Source organism: Emys orbicularis, chromosome 2 (assembly GCF_028017835.1).
Source record: "Emys orbicularis isolate rEmyOrb1 chromosome 2, rEmyOrb1.hap1, whole genome shotgun sequence".
Lineage (NCBI taxonomy): Eukaryota > Metazoa > Chordata > Testudines > Emydidae > Emys > Emys orbicularis.
This window is the reverse complement of record NC_088684.1, coordinates 75,741,797-75,759,899: the sequence shown is the minus strand read 5'-3', so window position 1 is coordinate 75,759,899 and position 18,103 is coordinate 75,741,797. Positions and strand designations below refer to the sequence as shown.

At 39.7% G+C, this 18,103-nt stretch overlaps 1 protein-coding gene across 3 annotated transcripts in view; it reads right to left on the bottom strand.

The window, feature by feature from the left end:
• NOL4 (nucleolar protein 4) overlaps positions 1 to 18,103 on the bottom strand; it is a 245,823-nt gene that overhangs the window by 198,664 nt on the left and 29,056 nt on the right. For all 3 annotated transcript variants that reach the window (XM_065399159.1, XM_065399160.1, XM_065399161.1), the window contains exon 2: positions 5,397 to 5,546. In XM_065399159.1, the coding sequence (XP_065255231.1) occupies positions 5,397 to 5,546 (150 nt within the window). The remainder of the gene's footprint in view (positions 1 to 5,396; positions 5,547 to 18,103) is intronic.

Here is an 18,103-nt window from a genome sequence, read left to right as displayed (position 1 = left end):
ATTGCAGTGATCAGCCATTTCCAGTAATTCTCCCTTTATACGGGTGATTGCAACTCAGGTTCAACGGTTTAAGTCTACTAAGTTCAATGCAGTTATATCAGAGATGAATTTGGGGCCTGTGTCACAGTAAAACAGACAGGAAATGGTTAAGGGCTACCTGCCTGTCACATGACCCACCAGGGGATTTAAAGATGAGTGTGTCCTATTTCTTTGGGAATGGGCCTGTGACAGAGGCAAGGGACAAGCCTTTGGGAACTGCCTGCATTGGTCAGGGGAATTGCTTTGTTTTTGTATTTGAACAATGAATAATGCCCTGAGTCAAGGGCCTGAAACAAACTTGAGTGTAGTATTGGTTCTTTCCTGGGCTGGTGAGCTAGCATACCTGCTTACAGGCCCAATAACTGAGCAGTCCAAAGTCTATGCAAACAGCGCCCCATTCCCACCCACAACAAAACATGGAAGTGTTTCCCCACAAGAATTAGGCTGAGAACATCACATGAATTTTGCTTAGACTGATTTCCCAGAAAAAAACAGAATCCTTGTGTTCTTCCCACTAAGTCACACAGGCTTCCAGGCAGAGAGATATTAGTGAATTTTAATGCTTCGGAAGAACTGTGTCAGAATACAGGATTAAACAAACTTTAAAAACAAATCAATTCCCCCCCACCAAAAAAAAAATATTGCATCTGTTCTCTCAATAGCATTTCCCTCCCATCTCACCCCTCCCCCATTTTGCTACTGCAATATTCCTCCCATGGTTTGAGGTCTATACATAATGTGGGCTCAGTTGTACCGTTAAGCCACAATACTATAGGTGGAGCTCCAGGAGGAATTCTGTTCCAAGGAAAGAAAATTCTTCCTGGAGCTCCCAGCTGCGCATGAGGATTGTGCTGGCTGATACACCCCTTCAGGGAGCACAGCATCCTTTTCCCTGCTTGCTCCACCAGCTGTGCTAGCCAGTGTGTCCCACAGCTGCCCTGCCTCAAAAAGGCATTGTGGAGCCTTGCACCTGACAGACTGTAGATCCTGTACTCCAAGGAATAGGCTCCTTTCACTCTTCTTCCTTCCCCTAAACACTTGTGTGCCTGTGGAACAGCAAGGCATAAACACCACGCGCATTATTTGTGGAGAAATTACTTTACTGCCCGTGATGTTTAACTACACCGTCTATATGCTAATGTCATCTCCTCAGGACAAGGACCTTGTTTTATTAATGTCTGTAAACATCACGGGCAGTTCTGGAACTAACTAATTAATAATCACTATATCCATTGTTTCTCTAGTCTGCTACAATACTTGCAAATATCTGTTTTAAAATGTTATAGCTGTGATTTAAAGCCCCAGAAGCAAGACAATTCTTGTTTCACTGCAATACATATAGGGCCAAATTTTCTGCTCGCGCAACTCCACTGACATTAATAGAGTTATATCAGCAAAGAATTTGGCTCATAGACATGTAATAGTGTAATCTAATAGTGTCAGTCTCTAGGTGGTCTTACATACCATATGAACTAGGACACCCACATGTAGCAGGGTGAGTCAGTAAGAAGAATAAAAAAGAATGTACTTGCTTTTGTTAGCTAAATTAGCAACTTACTGTCATTTCTCCATTGTTAAGATTAATATACTGAGCCCTAAGGGAAAAAGTCTTGGCTCTGCATGATACAGTTTGTATGATCCCTGCAGGTTACTTGGAGTCAAGGTAAAAGGAGAGAATGTGAGCTTACTATATAACTACATACTATAACACAGATAGTTTCCTAAGCAATTAATGGACTCTGTGTTGAGGAATCCTGCAGTTTGAGTTTGACACACTTTTCAGCTGATGAAAATGTACAGCAGCTCCCTCCAAAATACTATTATCACAGAACCACCGAATAGCATAGTTATCTTCCTGTGCAGCATCATTATGTAAAGTCCCACTGAAGATGTATAAGTGCCATTCACTTCCACAAAGCCTTGCAATTTAAAATTAATACCTGTGGTGAAGACTAAGGATGGTCAGTTCACAAATTGAGCCTAGATATCCCAGGATGATATGCTGGGCAAGTTTGCAGCATGACACACTGATGTATTCCAGCACTTCAGCACTGGGAACAGGATGGGAGGGGAGTCCTCTTTCAAAACTGAAAAAAGTCTTAAACTTTGTTCAGAACAGGAACTAGGTACAGATTCAGGCCTTTTCTTACATTTTCCAAACTTGTTTACCCAGATAAATACAAGCCATAGTTAATTTAAGTTACAATACCCTTGCCAGTTTCTTTGTCTTACTAATCATGCCTGGGCAATATTCAAAGTTTTGATTAGTGCTGATAGAATTATGAAAAAGCAGGTTCACTACTAAGCTATTTGAATTTAATTTGCTGCTGTTTGTGGCGTCATAATATTCATTATTCACGAGTATTCAGGAAGCTGATGATATTCATGAAAATATTTATGAATCCCAAGAGTTCCAGAAGAGTGGCTGACATTCAGAATTTGCTCTTCATTGTTCCCTTGTTAAAAAGTTTCAATCATCCCATCAGGGAGCAGAGGTGATACCATGTGACCAATCACATGCCATGAATTGTGAACATCAAATACCAAATAATTGTAGCAAACAGTTAATGAACCACCCATACTCTGAAAATTTGTTCACCCAAAAGATTTGGTGAATATGTATGACGAATACAGTCACAGAAATCAAGAATGATTCACTGATGATATGTGAGGCTGAAAATCACCACAGTTTTGGTTCAGCTAATACTTTTGGAGTAGCTGCCATACTGACTTGGATTTATAAAACTCGAAGGTTTTATAAATGGTTTGGGACATGATTCCTTGAGAGACTCCCTCCCTCTCTGTGAGGCACCACAGCAGAAGTCAGCTGGCTTGCTTGAGCTAACAGACCTTAGATTTAATCCTCTAGGGGTTCAAGAGAGTCCATGACACTGGAATTTGCTTTCCCAGATAGTCCAGCAGAGTCTAATTAAGGTCTCACTTAAAAGTGGAGTGCAAAAGCTGATGTTAGTTTGTTTTGGAGTTTTTCTTTTTTCACAGAATTATTGTATTTTTAAAAATTATATAAATGCAGTTTGTCCCTGGGACATGTAATTGGATGGACGTTGTAAACCAACAAATAACACTAATACACACACAAACATTGATAATGACACAGTAACATGTACTTGGGCTTCTGTATCATCAGCCGATAACTATGGAATAAACTTATGTCACCACTGTAATAAAAATTAACATCAAATGAAACTGCTGTACAAGCTGCTTAACCTACACAAATTACTCCAAAGGCACATTAGCTGCCTTTGCACATTATTCATAATATATAAAGGCCTGATCCAATTGAAATCAATGGGACTACTGACAGTAGTAAGTATTATATCTGTAGTATATATATTTGCAGGGTTGTGCCCTAAAGTATTTTATTTACAGGCAATAAAACATTCAATATACTTACTAAATGCAGACCCTTTGAAATTAAGAGTGCAAGTGATATGGTCATTACAATAGAACACAGTAGCAAAACTAATGCATAGCTAGTGTACAATGAAGATAATACTACTTTTATTAATGCATAGCTAATGACCAATGAAGCTAATACTACTTTTATTAGTGCCCTGAAGACCAAGCTTCAGAACTGGCTATGGTGACAATTAAAAGTTATTTAGACAGTTATTTTTTGTCCACATTACAAGATCACTGCATAACTTGGCATAATTTGTCATGATGACTGCAAGTGTCATCCTTTATACATATATATCTTGTGGATCAATAATGCTGAGGGCAAGTTGTGAGAAATCTTATACAGACCTGGCCTACAACATACACTATGAAATAGCCTAGAAATAAAATATTTTTAAAAGAATGTGCCACACAGTAAAAATTATTATGCATCTACAAAGTTTCAATATCGCCTGAAAAAAACAGTAATGGAAAATTAACTATTTCTTGTACTCAGTAACTCAATTTCAACTGTAGGTATCTGACATTTTGAGCTTTTTACACATTTTGTTGCTCTTTATATTAAAAATGGCTCAAATTATTTACTTTGGGGGGGGGGTTAAAGATTGCATCCAGGCTGACGAGCGTAAAGTTTCAACTTACTGCAGCTGGAAACCACTGGGATAATGGTCCCAGAAAAGAAGAAAAGTGTATGGTGACTATGATGGAGACGACACTATTGAATGCTGCTATAATAGTGTGTGTGTGTGTGTGTGTGTTGTGTATAGAGTATATATACATAATGTGTGTGTATGTTTGTGCATAAATTTAGTTGCCTTTCTCACGAGTAGCCCCATTAAAACCAATGGGGCTACTCATAGGAGTAAGGTCACTAATTTACAGACAATGAAGTACATTTAATTCCCCTCGGGAAGTAACAATAAACATTTTATTAGTTCTCTTTAAGAAGGTAAAATGTCATATTTGCAGAAACATACTGCTCCATTAAACATCAGGTTACAAATATTTCAAGACCAAGGTTGAATTGAAGTGTCTAGGTCAAACTATAAAACACAGTTCCAGAGTTAGAAAGAATTTTCTCTCTAGTCAGCCAGTTTATACTAGTTTAACATCTGACCAGTCAACAGATATGTCATTAAATCTACCTGCTTTTCAACTTTTTGTTTTCAGGAAAAATATTACAAATGTGCAGACCATTAAATAAAACGTATTTACTCTATAATAACAAAGTATAATGGAGATTTCAATCATCTGCTGAAGTACAGCAGTTCATTTAACAAACCTTAATGGTTGTATCTTGACAGTCTTCATAAACTGGAAGAACATCTGTATTTCAATTTAATAATAATTTAAAATAATACTATTAACATGGAGCTTATAAAATAAATATCATTTTAATAAATTATCAAATCATATTAGGATGCAGTGTAGTTGTAGCCTTGTTGGTCCCAGGATATTAGAGAGACAAGGTGGGTGAGGTAATATCTTTTATTGGACCAACTTCTGTTGGTGAGAGAGACAAGCTTTTGAGATTAAAAAGACAAGCTCAAAAGCTTGTCTCTCTCACCAACAGAAGTTGGTCCAATAAAAGAGGTTACCTCACAGGCCTTGTCTTTCAAATCATATTAAAACAGCCAAATTCCCTGCTGGTGCAAATGGGCAAAACTCCACTGAAGTCAATAGACTTGCACCCATTACACCAGTAGAAATTTGACCCTAAGCATTTTCAACCTATATATTTGCATATATACACACATGTACCCACACAGGCCTCTGAAATAAAGCTGAAAGTGATGGGCTGTAATACTTCTGGCCCAACTGTGAAAAAACACAAAATCACCAATCCAAATAACTCACAATCTAAAAAAACAATAAATAGATATGCAATTGTGTTACTATATTTTAACTTACAGATGTTCTGTTTTTTGTTTACTTACTGCTTTATAAGTTCTCTTTTGTCCAGCATGCTTTCGGATTTGTTCTCCATTAGGCCCTGTTTCCACATGCATGGAATAGATAATGTCAAAGAAATCTTCAACCACCGCTACCCGCCTTAAAGACAGCTTCTCATCTACACCTACTCCATCCTGAAAAAAAGATAAGGAGTGCAGGATGAATAGATGAATTATGATAATCATGGAATGCATCCCCCTTTAGTGAGCTCTGATTAAATAAAGACCCTTGCATAGCGATCTGAAGTTCACTATCCCAGAGCAATACTTAACAATTCAATATATTACAGTAACATCATTATACAATAAATGTATGATCATAAGAATAATGAAAAAGCCTTCTTTTAAAAACAGGTAATTGAATTGAACTGCTGTAGACAATACTTTGCTATTTTTAAAAAATACATTGCTATTTTTAAAAAAAAATCATTTACACTTGTTTCTGCTGGTCCACAAACAGCATTTTATAAAATTATTTAATCAAAGATTTTTATTCACAGGTAACTTAGTAGATAGTTACTATTAATGCAAATAAAGTTATTGCCATAAAGAGTTCATCCCTTAGAAAATCTATTTGAAAATTTCTTTTATGAAAACTCACCACACCATAGATAAAACAAAGTATTATTTTAAAACATTAAGCTTTGCACACTGATGTTTGACTGGAAAAAGTGACAGCAAATTGTGACCTCTATAGCCTGATTTTAAAAGGTGATGGAAGCTGTGGGTGCTCAGCACTTCTAAAAAGTCCGGCTCATATGTCTTAGGAGTTAATCAGCACAGTTCAATTGCTGTCATCCAGATAGGAGATTTTTTTTAAAACTGTATGTGAATTTGTACTGATGCAAAGTGCAGGCAGGACTTGCGCAAGTTTCTCCATACAACCCTCCAATGAGCATCAGTCCTGAGTGGCACTATTCCTGCTTTTCTAGGCTAGCAATCTCATGAGCTTGCTGGGTTTGGTGATATGATACAAGCGTGTGTGGACTAGGATGAGAACAGCTAATTCATTTTCACTCATGAGCCAAAACAGAATTTGAATTTAGGTCTCCAGAGACAACAGTGCCTCCTAACCCTCAATGTGTATTTCATGTAAAAAATGCTTTCAAAACTTAACATGTTAACAACATCATACTATTATTACTACTATGTTTAATGCTACTATGGAACAGGTTTATGTTGGCCCATTTGTAACAAAACACTTGCAATTCTGGTGTTGTTACCAAATAAAGGCCAAAGATGTGAATTGAATAGACAATTGCTGCACTATCACTTCAAGCTGCAATCCACCACTAATAAATTCTTGCCAATCTATTCTTGAAAGCCTGCTAGAGATGAATAAATACATTCTAATGTTTGATTTGTTCTTTTTTATTCTATCCCACTTATCTTCTTATTTTATTTTCAACAAAGTTCATGAATGGACTCATCTCACAGTTTACACAACTGTTTTGCATTTCTATAGCACTTCCCACTCAAGGATCATAAAACACTTACATTGGCCCCAATGGGTTTCTCAGTTCTACACAATGTGCTTCAAAGCTGTCCCCCCTATTATACATTTAAAATCCGGACTAGAGATGGACCCAACCCAAACCCCAGATTTGAACAACCCTAAACCTGGGGATGTGTGCATCTGAAACTCTGCAGCTCCTCGGGCCCATCTCTAATCATTACCTTTTCACCAGCCGAAAAGCACTGTGGATTCCCTAATGCTTTCAAGCACTCTTATTATGGTGACAGTGTTATTTCATGTAGTTTTCAGAACACTAAGAAGTTTGTGGTGTTGATTAACTGGTAAGGACTTAATCTGTTTATTCCTAATGAGTGTTGTTAGGTAATATCCTAGAAGGGTGTTCTCTTGTAATTAAAGATAAATGCATTACGGCAATATTAATTTGAAAACAGAGGTGCTACATCACCATAGCTGACAGCATCAGAAAGGTGTTCCAAGAGTACGCTGGGAGAAGAAATTGTTGTGAGAAAATGTATTTTGGTGCTTTTGGTGTCTGCAGTGTGCACTGGTCTTTTTATAAGTTGCCCACACTCTCCTTTCAAAAAAACAAGAAAGGAAAGCCTCCCCACCACTCTCAACCAGGCATTATATTACTTCTTATTCGGATACCAGAGAATCAGGGCAAACTTTCAAATCGGGGCAGTCAGTATAAATGATATACACTGTTTAATATGAAGACAGTACTATTATTTAACATTTATAGTGTGGCAATACCTATAGCCCAGCCAGGACAGGGGCTCATTCTACTAGGTGCTGTACAAACATACACTGACAAGCCTTGCTTCAAAGAGCTTGCAACCTAAAAGGCAAGTCATAACAGGTAGATAAGACAAACAAGCAAGCCATCATGGAGAGTGGGAGTTGGGATTAGGGGTAACAAAAATAATAGAATGTGAGCAGTTCTTAGCCACTCAGGAGCAGTATATCTAGCTCTTCACCTGCCTGGTCATTATCAGACTGCAGCTTCGTGTATGAATTACAGCAGAGGTGAGTTTTGATGAGTAACTTGAAGGATGATAAAGTGGCTTTAAAGATTTTGACAGTACAGTGAAAATAGAGACCATGATCTCCCAATTCTCCAAATTCAATCAGGAAAAAGCAGAGGGGCCATTAAGGCCCAAAATTTCCATCCAGAACATAACCGTTTTGAAGTGGACACCGGCTATCCCAAGTTCTTTGCTGCCATCCCATCATGTTTTTCTTACAATATTACAAATTAAATACATGAAAGTCCAGTTCTACTTTGAAAGTTGATTTTGGGTAAATTGTTCCAAAAGTGCCTAGATGACTTAGGAGCCTAAATTCCATTTTCAAAGTGACATAGGCACTTAGGAACCAAAATCTCATTGAAAGTCAATGGGACTTGGGCTCCTAAGCCACATAGGTGCTTTTGAAAATTTTACCCATTAAAAATTGCATTGTAGGGGTCCATGTTTATTATCTCACCGTGATTTCCCAAGCAAATGTGATCAGGCTACAAGTAAATAGAGTTAAGGCTGAGTTTGTAGGGTTGTTAGTTAGAGAAAACATCTGACAGTCAACTTGGGGTTTTTCTTTCTTACATATCATCACCAGTAATAAAGGTTCTGCTGGCTAAACTAATGATTTGGAGCCACCTACGTAAGCCACATTTTCTTCAGTTGGCTCACTGGAACTTTGTGAACAATTTGGATGATCACACACAAGGAGAAAGAGAACCTAGCTCAATCTCCTTAACCTATGTGGGCTCTGCCAGACTGACAGGAGTACAAAAAAAAATGTCACAAGTGGACAGCTATGATTCTGAATGTAGATGGGAAAACATCTATTCAGTAAAAAGGTGCCATTTTAACACAATCACTTTTCATAGTGGAACAGCACTTTAATAAATGTCTTTAAAATCAAAGCCATTGAAACAAAAGTGCATGTAGCTCCTAGCTTGAGAACAACAGTGCAATCTCTTTGTGACACAGCCATGCCCAGATACCCCAGCCATGCCCTGGCAGATATATTACATCTGTGTTCGACCATCTTCTAAATATTTCACCAAAGGGGGTTGTGTGTGGCCTCTACCAAATGTTAAACAAGTAGCTGGTTGTCATGGTTATTGCAGGATGTTTGTATGGAAAACATTTGTAGTTGTGTAACATGTAGAACATTGGCTTCCAAAACTGATGGAAATGAAACTTGTCACCTGAGCCAGGGTGGGTCTCAGAACTGACTCAATCAACACTGAGAACAACTGACATCTATGGATTCAGCCCAGCCCTCTGTTTACACCCTGGGACAGATGTAGACTTGAGCACTGACAAAGACAAAAGTCTGAGACTGTATTAGAGAAGGAAAGAGGGCACAAATGTTATCCATTAGGGAAGCAACAGTCTGCCAGTGGGAATGTCTTGTGAAAAGTGGATCCCAGCCCTCTGTACTGGACAAGCGCTGTAAGGACTGACCATTGGGTGTGAAAATCCTTATCAGACAGGAAAGTAACCTGTTAATAAGAACAGGCTATAGTTTGCATTTTATATTTTTCTTTTACTTGTAACCTATGTTTCAAAATCCTTTTACTTTCTTTTATGTGAATCTGTAACTGAAACTTTGTTAAATAAACTTCAATTTGGTATAGATACATCTAAGTGCCTGTGTTAAGGAGAGCTGTTGAACAGAGATGAAGCCAGTAAATTGGGGTGAACTGCTTCCATGGAGGCAATGGATCAGTGTACACTCCGGGAAGACAGGGGACTGGGCACTCACGTGTAATAAAGTGGAGTGTGTAAATTGCTAGCCTGCAGAGAGAACGAGTGGGATTCATGGAGCCCAGAGCAGAGTATTTGTGCTGCCGGTGGCAGCCCTTACTTGGCACAGATAAAGCTCTCACAATCTGTAAGCAGGTGGTAGTGATTCACCTAGGGTGCCCACCCATCCTGAATCAGGCGGGACAGTCCTGAAATGCGGAGTTCAAGTCCCTGGCTGAATGACTCAGGGACAGCATTTGTCCCAGATTCCCTGAGGGGCCACTCTGTGCCTGCTTGAGGCTCAGGGCAGCGCCAGCCTCTTCCCGCACTTTGCCATGAGGCCCTGCCCCCTGCTCCTCCCCCCCGCCCCGAGGTCCTGCCCCCTGGCCAAGCCAGAAGCCAGTACAGGCAGTAGTAAGAGCCACCCACGGAGCCTGGGCTGCTGAGGAGTCCCGGACCCTCCACCTGCTCTAGATTTACCTCAGGTAACCCCAAAAAGTTTCACATTCTTGTTTAAATTTCGTGGGGAAAATTAGCCTAATAAAACATTCTCTTCAGGCTTGAATATGACAGAATCTTTACAGTGTTTGAAAAACATTCCTATAAAACTAAACATATGATGGATCTAAATAAAAGGAAAAAAAGTAGATTAATTGATCTATAAAAACTTGCGTAAGTCCATAAAAACCTCTGCTGTAAAACACCAAAAACAGTAGCATCTACAAAACATAATGAGTAGATATCAACAGCAATCAACATAAATATTTTTATTACAAGATATAAATTACACACAAACATGGTGTTAATGTGAATGCAGCAGAAAGTATATCTAAAATTATTCTGACCCCCACTAGTTTATGAGAGCAGCCAAGTTAAACCAGGCAATGTATGGCTGCCCCTCTGACGAGTGGTATCAGATTTTGAGGCCTTGCAGATTGGGTTTCCAGTTAGAGGAGAAATCAGAAACATGGAGTCTGGATGTATTCTTGGTGCAATTTGTTTTATTTACACTACATATACCAGTCCTTGAACAGAGGTAATCACAAGTGGCAAGCAGGCAAACCCCTCTTTCAGAAATATCAGCCCAAGACTAATACCCAGTTTCCAGGAAGTTACTCTGCACCAAAAATTGACACTTGTTAGATTAAGGCAAAGAAAAAACTCAGTTGCTGTTTGGAACAGTTCATTCAAAAAGAATATCATCACCAAACTAACAATACAGCATTTCTTCAGAAGACTGAACACTGCTTGAATACTAAGAAAAAGAACTTGTTAAACTATGAGTAACAGCACAATCTGGTGACACCTTCTGTAGTCATATGCAACTGTTTAATTAGTTTTACCATTTCCTATACTTAATATTGTAAATATATTGTAATTATTAGTAGAAGCCAATTGTAGTGCATGTAAAGAAGGAGCATGGTACACCTGCCTTCAGAAAAACCTTTAAAATGGTGAACATGTTGAAAACCCTGCTATATGATCCTCCATTCATCTACTCTATCAGTAAATATAAAAAAATTACTAATATTTATAAGAACTGACAACCATTCAGAAGGGTCTCTTGCACCCATCCTAAATTAACAAATCTCCATCTTGCATCAGCACATCAATCTGCAGTACCAGGAATCCTAACCACAACCTTTTCAGCATAGTTCAAAATACTGTACACTTTGGAGAATAGATGTCACGGGGAATTAGTAATAGTCTACATAGTATTGAACATTTATGTTATTCCTTTCTATTCAGCCCAGATCTGTAAGTGATCTAAAGTTATTTCCATTTGATAGCAAGCATTTAGTAGTCTAAGTGAAATAAACTGATGTTCTCCAACCTGTTCCTAATAGAAAGTATACATAGCATTAAAAGGAAAATTTACCTACTCTAATGTATAGTTTCTGCAATTCCCCACTGCTTCAGTCTGGATGGGTAATATCTCCTTCTACCAGCAGATGGAGAGAGGAAAATCACAGACATTTACTCTGTCAGGCCCATATAAAGGGTCAATTTCATTTGAGGAATCCAGTTTCTGAAACTTCCTGAGCCATAAAATCCACACAGAATAAACTGATAAGTGAACAAATCAAACAAATTGTGAAAACAAGTCATGAAAATAAAGAGAAATCAAGTGAGATAAAATGAGCAACCTTTATTGCTAATTCACGTGCCATAGAGATAAGAGATTAAATATAAACAACACAAGCTTGATTACATTAAAAGTTTAATGTTTTGTTGTGTTTTTTTTAAAGGATTTATATAAAAGCCTCAAGTGAAAGAATGTTTTCTGGCTCTATATGGAGATATCTGAATGGACCCAACAGGGACTAGGAGAAACCAAATTAGATTAACTAAAAATCCCTTCCTCCTATGTCTCCTGGTCCAGTCCAGAAGAAAGGGAATTCCCAAAGCAATACTCTGACACAAGAACAATAGGGTGAATGCTGAGAGCCACCTGAGATAAGTCTGAGATTTTACTTGACTGGTGCATACAGAACCCATCTTACCAGGCAGTGACCACAGACCAGGGCCGGCTCTGGCTTTTTTGCCGCCCCAGGCAAAAAAGCCTCCCGCCGCCCCCCCCCGGCAGGGGAGGGCGGCGAGCCCCGCCGGGGAGAGCGGAGCCCCGGCGGCCAGAGCACCGGGGGGAGGGCGGCGAGCCTGGCTGGGGCTCCGCTCTCCCCGGCGGCCAGAGGCTGCGCCGGGGCGAGGGCGGCGAGCCTGGCTGGGGCTCCGCTCTCCCCGGCGGCCAGAGGCAGCGCCGGGGGGAGGGCGGCGAGCCCAGTCGCGGCCCCGCTCTCGGGCCGGAGCGCCGCGTCGCCCCCCTCCAGGTGCCGCCCCAAGCACCAGCTTGGTGGGCTGGTGCCTGGAGCCGGCCCTGCCACAGACACTTGTACATTTTGGATGAGGTCATCATCTGGTGGGAATCAGTGTAAGTAACTCTGTTGAATTCTGTAGATGTGTGAGAGATTGCAGTACTGCAGAGCTCCAGTGAGGAAACATCTCCCCTTTCTCTCCATGAAAAGAATAGTATTCTAGTACAATGATCTTCTGATAGAATAGGGGAGGAGCTTTGCCTTTAGCAACATAGGCCCTACAGATGCAATACCACACTTACTTCATAGTATCCTTGCAATCTTATGCAGCCTTCTTGGCTTCTATACTGAATGGCCTGATACACTGGCCTCCACAGTTCAGTTTAAGTAGATATTCAAGTTACATTTATATGTTGGGTGTGCAGAAACTTTTTCTTTGTCATCCCTAGGAGTGGGGATGAAAGACAGAACTATCACATTGTCAGTCAAGTTGATGCAGAAAGGGGTCTTAGATAGGAAATGAGGAACCTATCCAGTCACCCCCATGTCTTGTAGTAAAACTAAATGGGGAAGGGAGAAACAGATGGTTACTAGGAATATGGTCTTGAGACTGAGGAACTTCTCTCAAAGCAACCTCAGAGCCTTGAAGGGATGGAGGATAGTGTAAAGGATTCTGTGAAAGGTGGAACATTTCCGGCAGAGCCTTGGCTTCAGTTTATCCACTGCTTTTAAAGATAGATGGATAGCTCCAAACAACGTAATGATTGATTTTGTCCAACTAAGCACTAAAGCCTGCTGTTCCTACTCTTAGGGCTTGTCTTCACTACAGGGGTAAGTCGACCTAAGTTATGCTACTCCAGTTACGTGAATAAGGTAACTGGAGTCGACGTAGCTTAAGTCGACCTACCCCAGTGTCTTCACGGCACTGAGTCGATGGGAGATGCTCTCCGGTTGACTTCCCTTACTGTTCTCGGAGAGGTGGAGTACCAGGGTTGACCGGAGAGCGCTCTGCCATCTATTTAGCTAGACCCACTAAATCGATCTCTGCTGCATCGATTGCAGCAGCATCGATCTCCCCGGTAGTGGAGACCAGCCCTTAGATAGCTGTTGCTTGAAGCTTTACACAGACCATTCTGGAGGAAAGCCACAGAGTAGCAGTCGGGGTAACATGATCACAGCACAAGTCACAGATTAATATTTGGGGCTGATCTGCACCAGACTAAGGAAGCCCCCAGCCTCTTTAGTAAGAAGAATGATATTTTTACATGTGCATAGGATACATGTGCATAGGATATGATGTTGTTTGTGGTGAATAATCTCCAGACTGATGGGTCCACAGGAGATCTGTTGTATATTTCAATTCTTAGCTAGTGCTTAACCTGTTTAAATATCAAGTTACACTTCCACCATTCGATGCCAGTATTTCTTATTACATGGTCTGTCTCTTTTTCTTTCTTTGTTTCTGTAGCAGAGAGAGGGAGTAAATCGTATATCTCTGTGTGCTGTCTACAGAACTATATTGCCTTAGTGTGTTTAATACAAGAATGATAAGCCCATGAATAAAATAAATCATACATAGTGATGAGGATGGGATAATTGCAATTAAACTGAATCTAGAATTAGAAGGCAAGAAAAGAAGCAACGTGGTTTAGAGGGGAAATGAAGGAAGCTATGTGACGGGGTGGACAAACTCCACACTGGATAAGCGAGAGTTGAGGAGTTGCTCTGGACACAAGACATCACACCCCACCGCTCCTGCTGGGCATGCTCACAGCGGAGGCAGAGCTCAAAAGGGAGCAGCTCAGCTCAGTCTGGATGGACTGAGCAGGAGAGCAGTTGGGTGTTGCAGCCTCCTGCAGAGAAGCTGGTGAGGCTCCAAGCAGCTGAGACCAGGCCTTATGGTCAAGCTGCCGCAGACCCTTCAATCGTGGAAGCTGAAGATGATGAGCTGCCACAGACAGAAGGAGACCCTTTCGAGAGTGACCCAAGCGAACTCCAAGGGGACTACAAGACAGACCAGTGGCACAAGCAGAGGAAACAAAGCCGCAGTAGAAAGTGACTCAGGGAGCAGGCATTAGCGCCCACCCCTAGTCTGCACACTTTGAATTATTGTTTCTTTGAGCCCTGAGTTGGAACCCGGTGGAGCAGGAAGGACCTGGGTTTTAACTACCCCCAGCCACTGACTACAGCCGGTAGACAAAGTGGCTACCAATGCTTGCCATTGGTGACATAGCCACTGACTCCAGCCGCTAGGCAAAGCAGCCAATGACTCCTGCCATTGGGTGACACAGCCATTGACATAGTCCAGAGTATTGCTGTGAGGCAGTATTGATGGTCTTGGACCCAAAACCCCCTTTTGACAAGCTATAACAAATAAAAAATAATATGCAAGAAAGGGGAAGTTGATAGTAATGAAAATAAATCAGAAGATAGGGACTGTAGAAAATTGATAAGGGAAGCAAAGGGATAGCAGAGTTAAGGACAGTAAGAAGGAATTTTTTAAGTATACTAGGAACAAAAAGAATCCTAATAATTGTACTGGTTGTTTAGATGTTTAGATACTACCATTTACATCTAGTAAATGGTAGAATTATCAATAATAATGCAGAAAAGGCAGAAGTGTTCAATACATATTTTTGTTCTGCATTTGGGAAAAAAACAGATGATATGATAATACTCTTTCCATTCCACTACAATTTAAGGAGGATATTAAACAGCAGCTACTAAAGGTAGACATTTTTAACTCCACAGGTATGAATAACATACATCCAAGAGTTTTCAGAGTGCTAGTTGAAGATCTTGCTGGACCATTAATTGCTGGAACACTGAAAAAGTTCCAGAAGACTGGAAGAAAGCTAATATTGTGCTAATATTTAAACAGGGTAAATGGGATGACCCAGGTGTTTATAGGCCTGTCAGTCTGACATTGATCCCAGGGAAAATAATGGAATGGTTGATATGAGACTTAATTAATAAAGAACTAAAGAAGGGCAATATAATTGATGCCAATCAACATGGGTTTATGTAAAATAGATCCTATCAAACTAACTAGATCTCTTTTTATGATGAAATTACAAGTCTGGTTGATAAAGGTAATAATGTTGACATCATATTCTTAGATTTCTATAAGACATTTGACTTGTTACCACACAACATTTTTATTAAAAAAATAGAAAGATATAAAATTAAAATGGCATACATTAAATTGATTCAAATTTTGCTAAACGAAGGGTCTTAAAATGTAATTGAAAACAAGGAATGTTCATCAAACCAGTATGTTTCTAGTCAGGTCCTACAGGGATCAGTTCTTGGCCCTACACTATTTAACATCTGAAACCTGGTACATTTTTGACCTGGAAGAAAACATAAAATCATCACTGCTAAAGTCTGCAGATGACACAAAACTTGGAGTGAGAAATAATGAAGAGGACAGGTCACTGATACAGAGCAATCTGGATCGCTTGGTAAACTGGTACAAGCAAACAATATGCATTGTAATATGGCTAAATGTCAATGTATACATCTAGGAACAAAGATTGTAGGCCATACTTACATAATGGGGGACTCTATCCTGGGAAGCAGTGATTCTGAAAACGATCTGGGGTTTGTAGTGGGTAATTATCTGAACGTGGCACTGTGGCCAAAAGGGCTGATGTTATCCTGATGCATAAACAGGTGATCTCAAGTAGGAGTAGAGAGGTTATTTTACCTCTGGTTTTGGCACTGGTGCAACCGCTGCTGGAATACTGTGTCCAGTTCTGGAGCTCACAACTCAAGAAAGATGTTGATAGACTGGAGAGGGTTCAGAGAAGAGCAATGAAAATAACTAAAGGAGTAGACAGCATGACTTATTGTGATAAACTCTAAGAGCTCAATCTATTTAGCTTAACATAGAGAAGATTAAAGGGTGACTTGAGTACAGTCTAAAAATACCTACATGGGGAACAAATATTTGATAATGGATTCTTCCATCTAGCAGAGAAAGGTGTAACATGACCCAATAGTTGGAAGTTGAAAGTAGGCAAAATCAGACTGGAAATAAAGCATTCATTTTTAACAGTGAGACCAATTAAGTATTGGAACAATTTACCAAGTGTTGTGGTGGATTTTCCATCACTGACAATTTTTAAATCAAGGTTGGATGTTTTTCAAAAAAGATCTGTTCTAGGAATTATTTTGGGCAAGTTCTATGGCCTGTGTTACATAGGAGATCAGCTGAAATGATCCTAATGGTCCCTTCTGGCTTTGGAATCAATGAAGCATGTGTATATCATTTCCACTGAGATGGCAGCCTTCATGGACATGGTGGGCGGGCTTGATTCCTACACTACTACTACTCCATGGTTCTACAGATCATGAGGATCCTTGGCTGCTCTCACAATATGCCCCTACCTTATTCTGTAAAGGGAATATTTTTCTCATTTAATTTTTAAATCTAAGAGGATTCAACAAATTTTGTGTTTTCATCATCCAGAATAGTATATTATCCCAAACTGTACTGTCTGTGATTTTCATCAATACATTCATTATTAAAATTATTCTGGAAAATAATTATTGTTAACAATTTGTTTGAATATTCTATATTTGAAATCTGAAAAGCATGGCTAGTTTTTATTGGACATATTAGTCACAGCATATTGTTTTTTGTTCCCTGAGAGACAGCAACTATTAGAATCTGGTTTCTAGTGGGAATACTCAAATTTTGATTTTGAAAGCAATTTTCTGAGTTACACTCAGAAATATTAGAATATTTTCTAATAGTCACTTCAAATTTGTTGCTGCAAACAATTTCTGCTAGAAAATTTGTCAGCTAGAAAAATAGAAATTGAAGGGAGTGTAACACAGCCAAAATCAATCTGAAGGATTTGTTTGAGCAAATATTCATGAGCAATGTTTTGAGGCATTTGCTTCTTTTTACTGATGACATTGGAGGATTTGCCTAGCTGTGAACAACTTTTACAATAGTTTTTCACAGCTGTGTGAATACAAAGGCCTGGTCTACACTAGGGATACTTTTGTGAGTGTAGCCATACCAGTATACTGTACCAGATGTAGAAAATACCAGCAAATATGTGCTTTTTCCAGTATAGTTTATTCCAGCCCCCATAAATTAAATAAGTTTTATCATCAAAAACACAGATTTATTATTTATTAATATTTGTATTCCTGGAGTTATTTTGGTATAACTGTGTCTACAGTAGGGGCTTTGCCAGCAAAGCTACGTCAGTCAGAGATTACACCTCACCACACCTGTGACCAGCATAGCTCTGTCGGCATAAGACTGTAGTGTAGACCTGGTTTACGAAACAAAAGTCTGCACTTTTATGCACTTGTTGTTGCCAAGACTTCTGTTTCACCATGAAACATGCAGAAAGTGTGAAAAAATTGACCCCATTCAGGGTCTGCCTACCAGTGCTTTCGCACTTAGTGATGACACTGCCTACGCCGATGGGAGAGCTTCTCCCTTTGGCGTAGGTACTCCACCTGCGCGAAAGCTAGGTGGAGTACACTGCAGAGCAATGTAGTTATACTGACATAAGTTTCCCATTAGGAATTAGGTCGGTACAACTACGTCACTCAGGGGGGTGGATTTTCCACACTGCAGAGCAATGTAATTATACTGACATAAGTTTATTGGGCTACAATAGT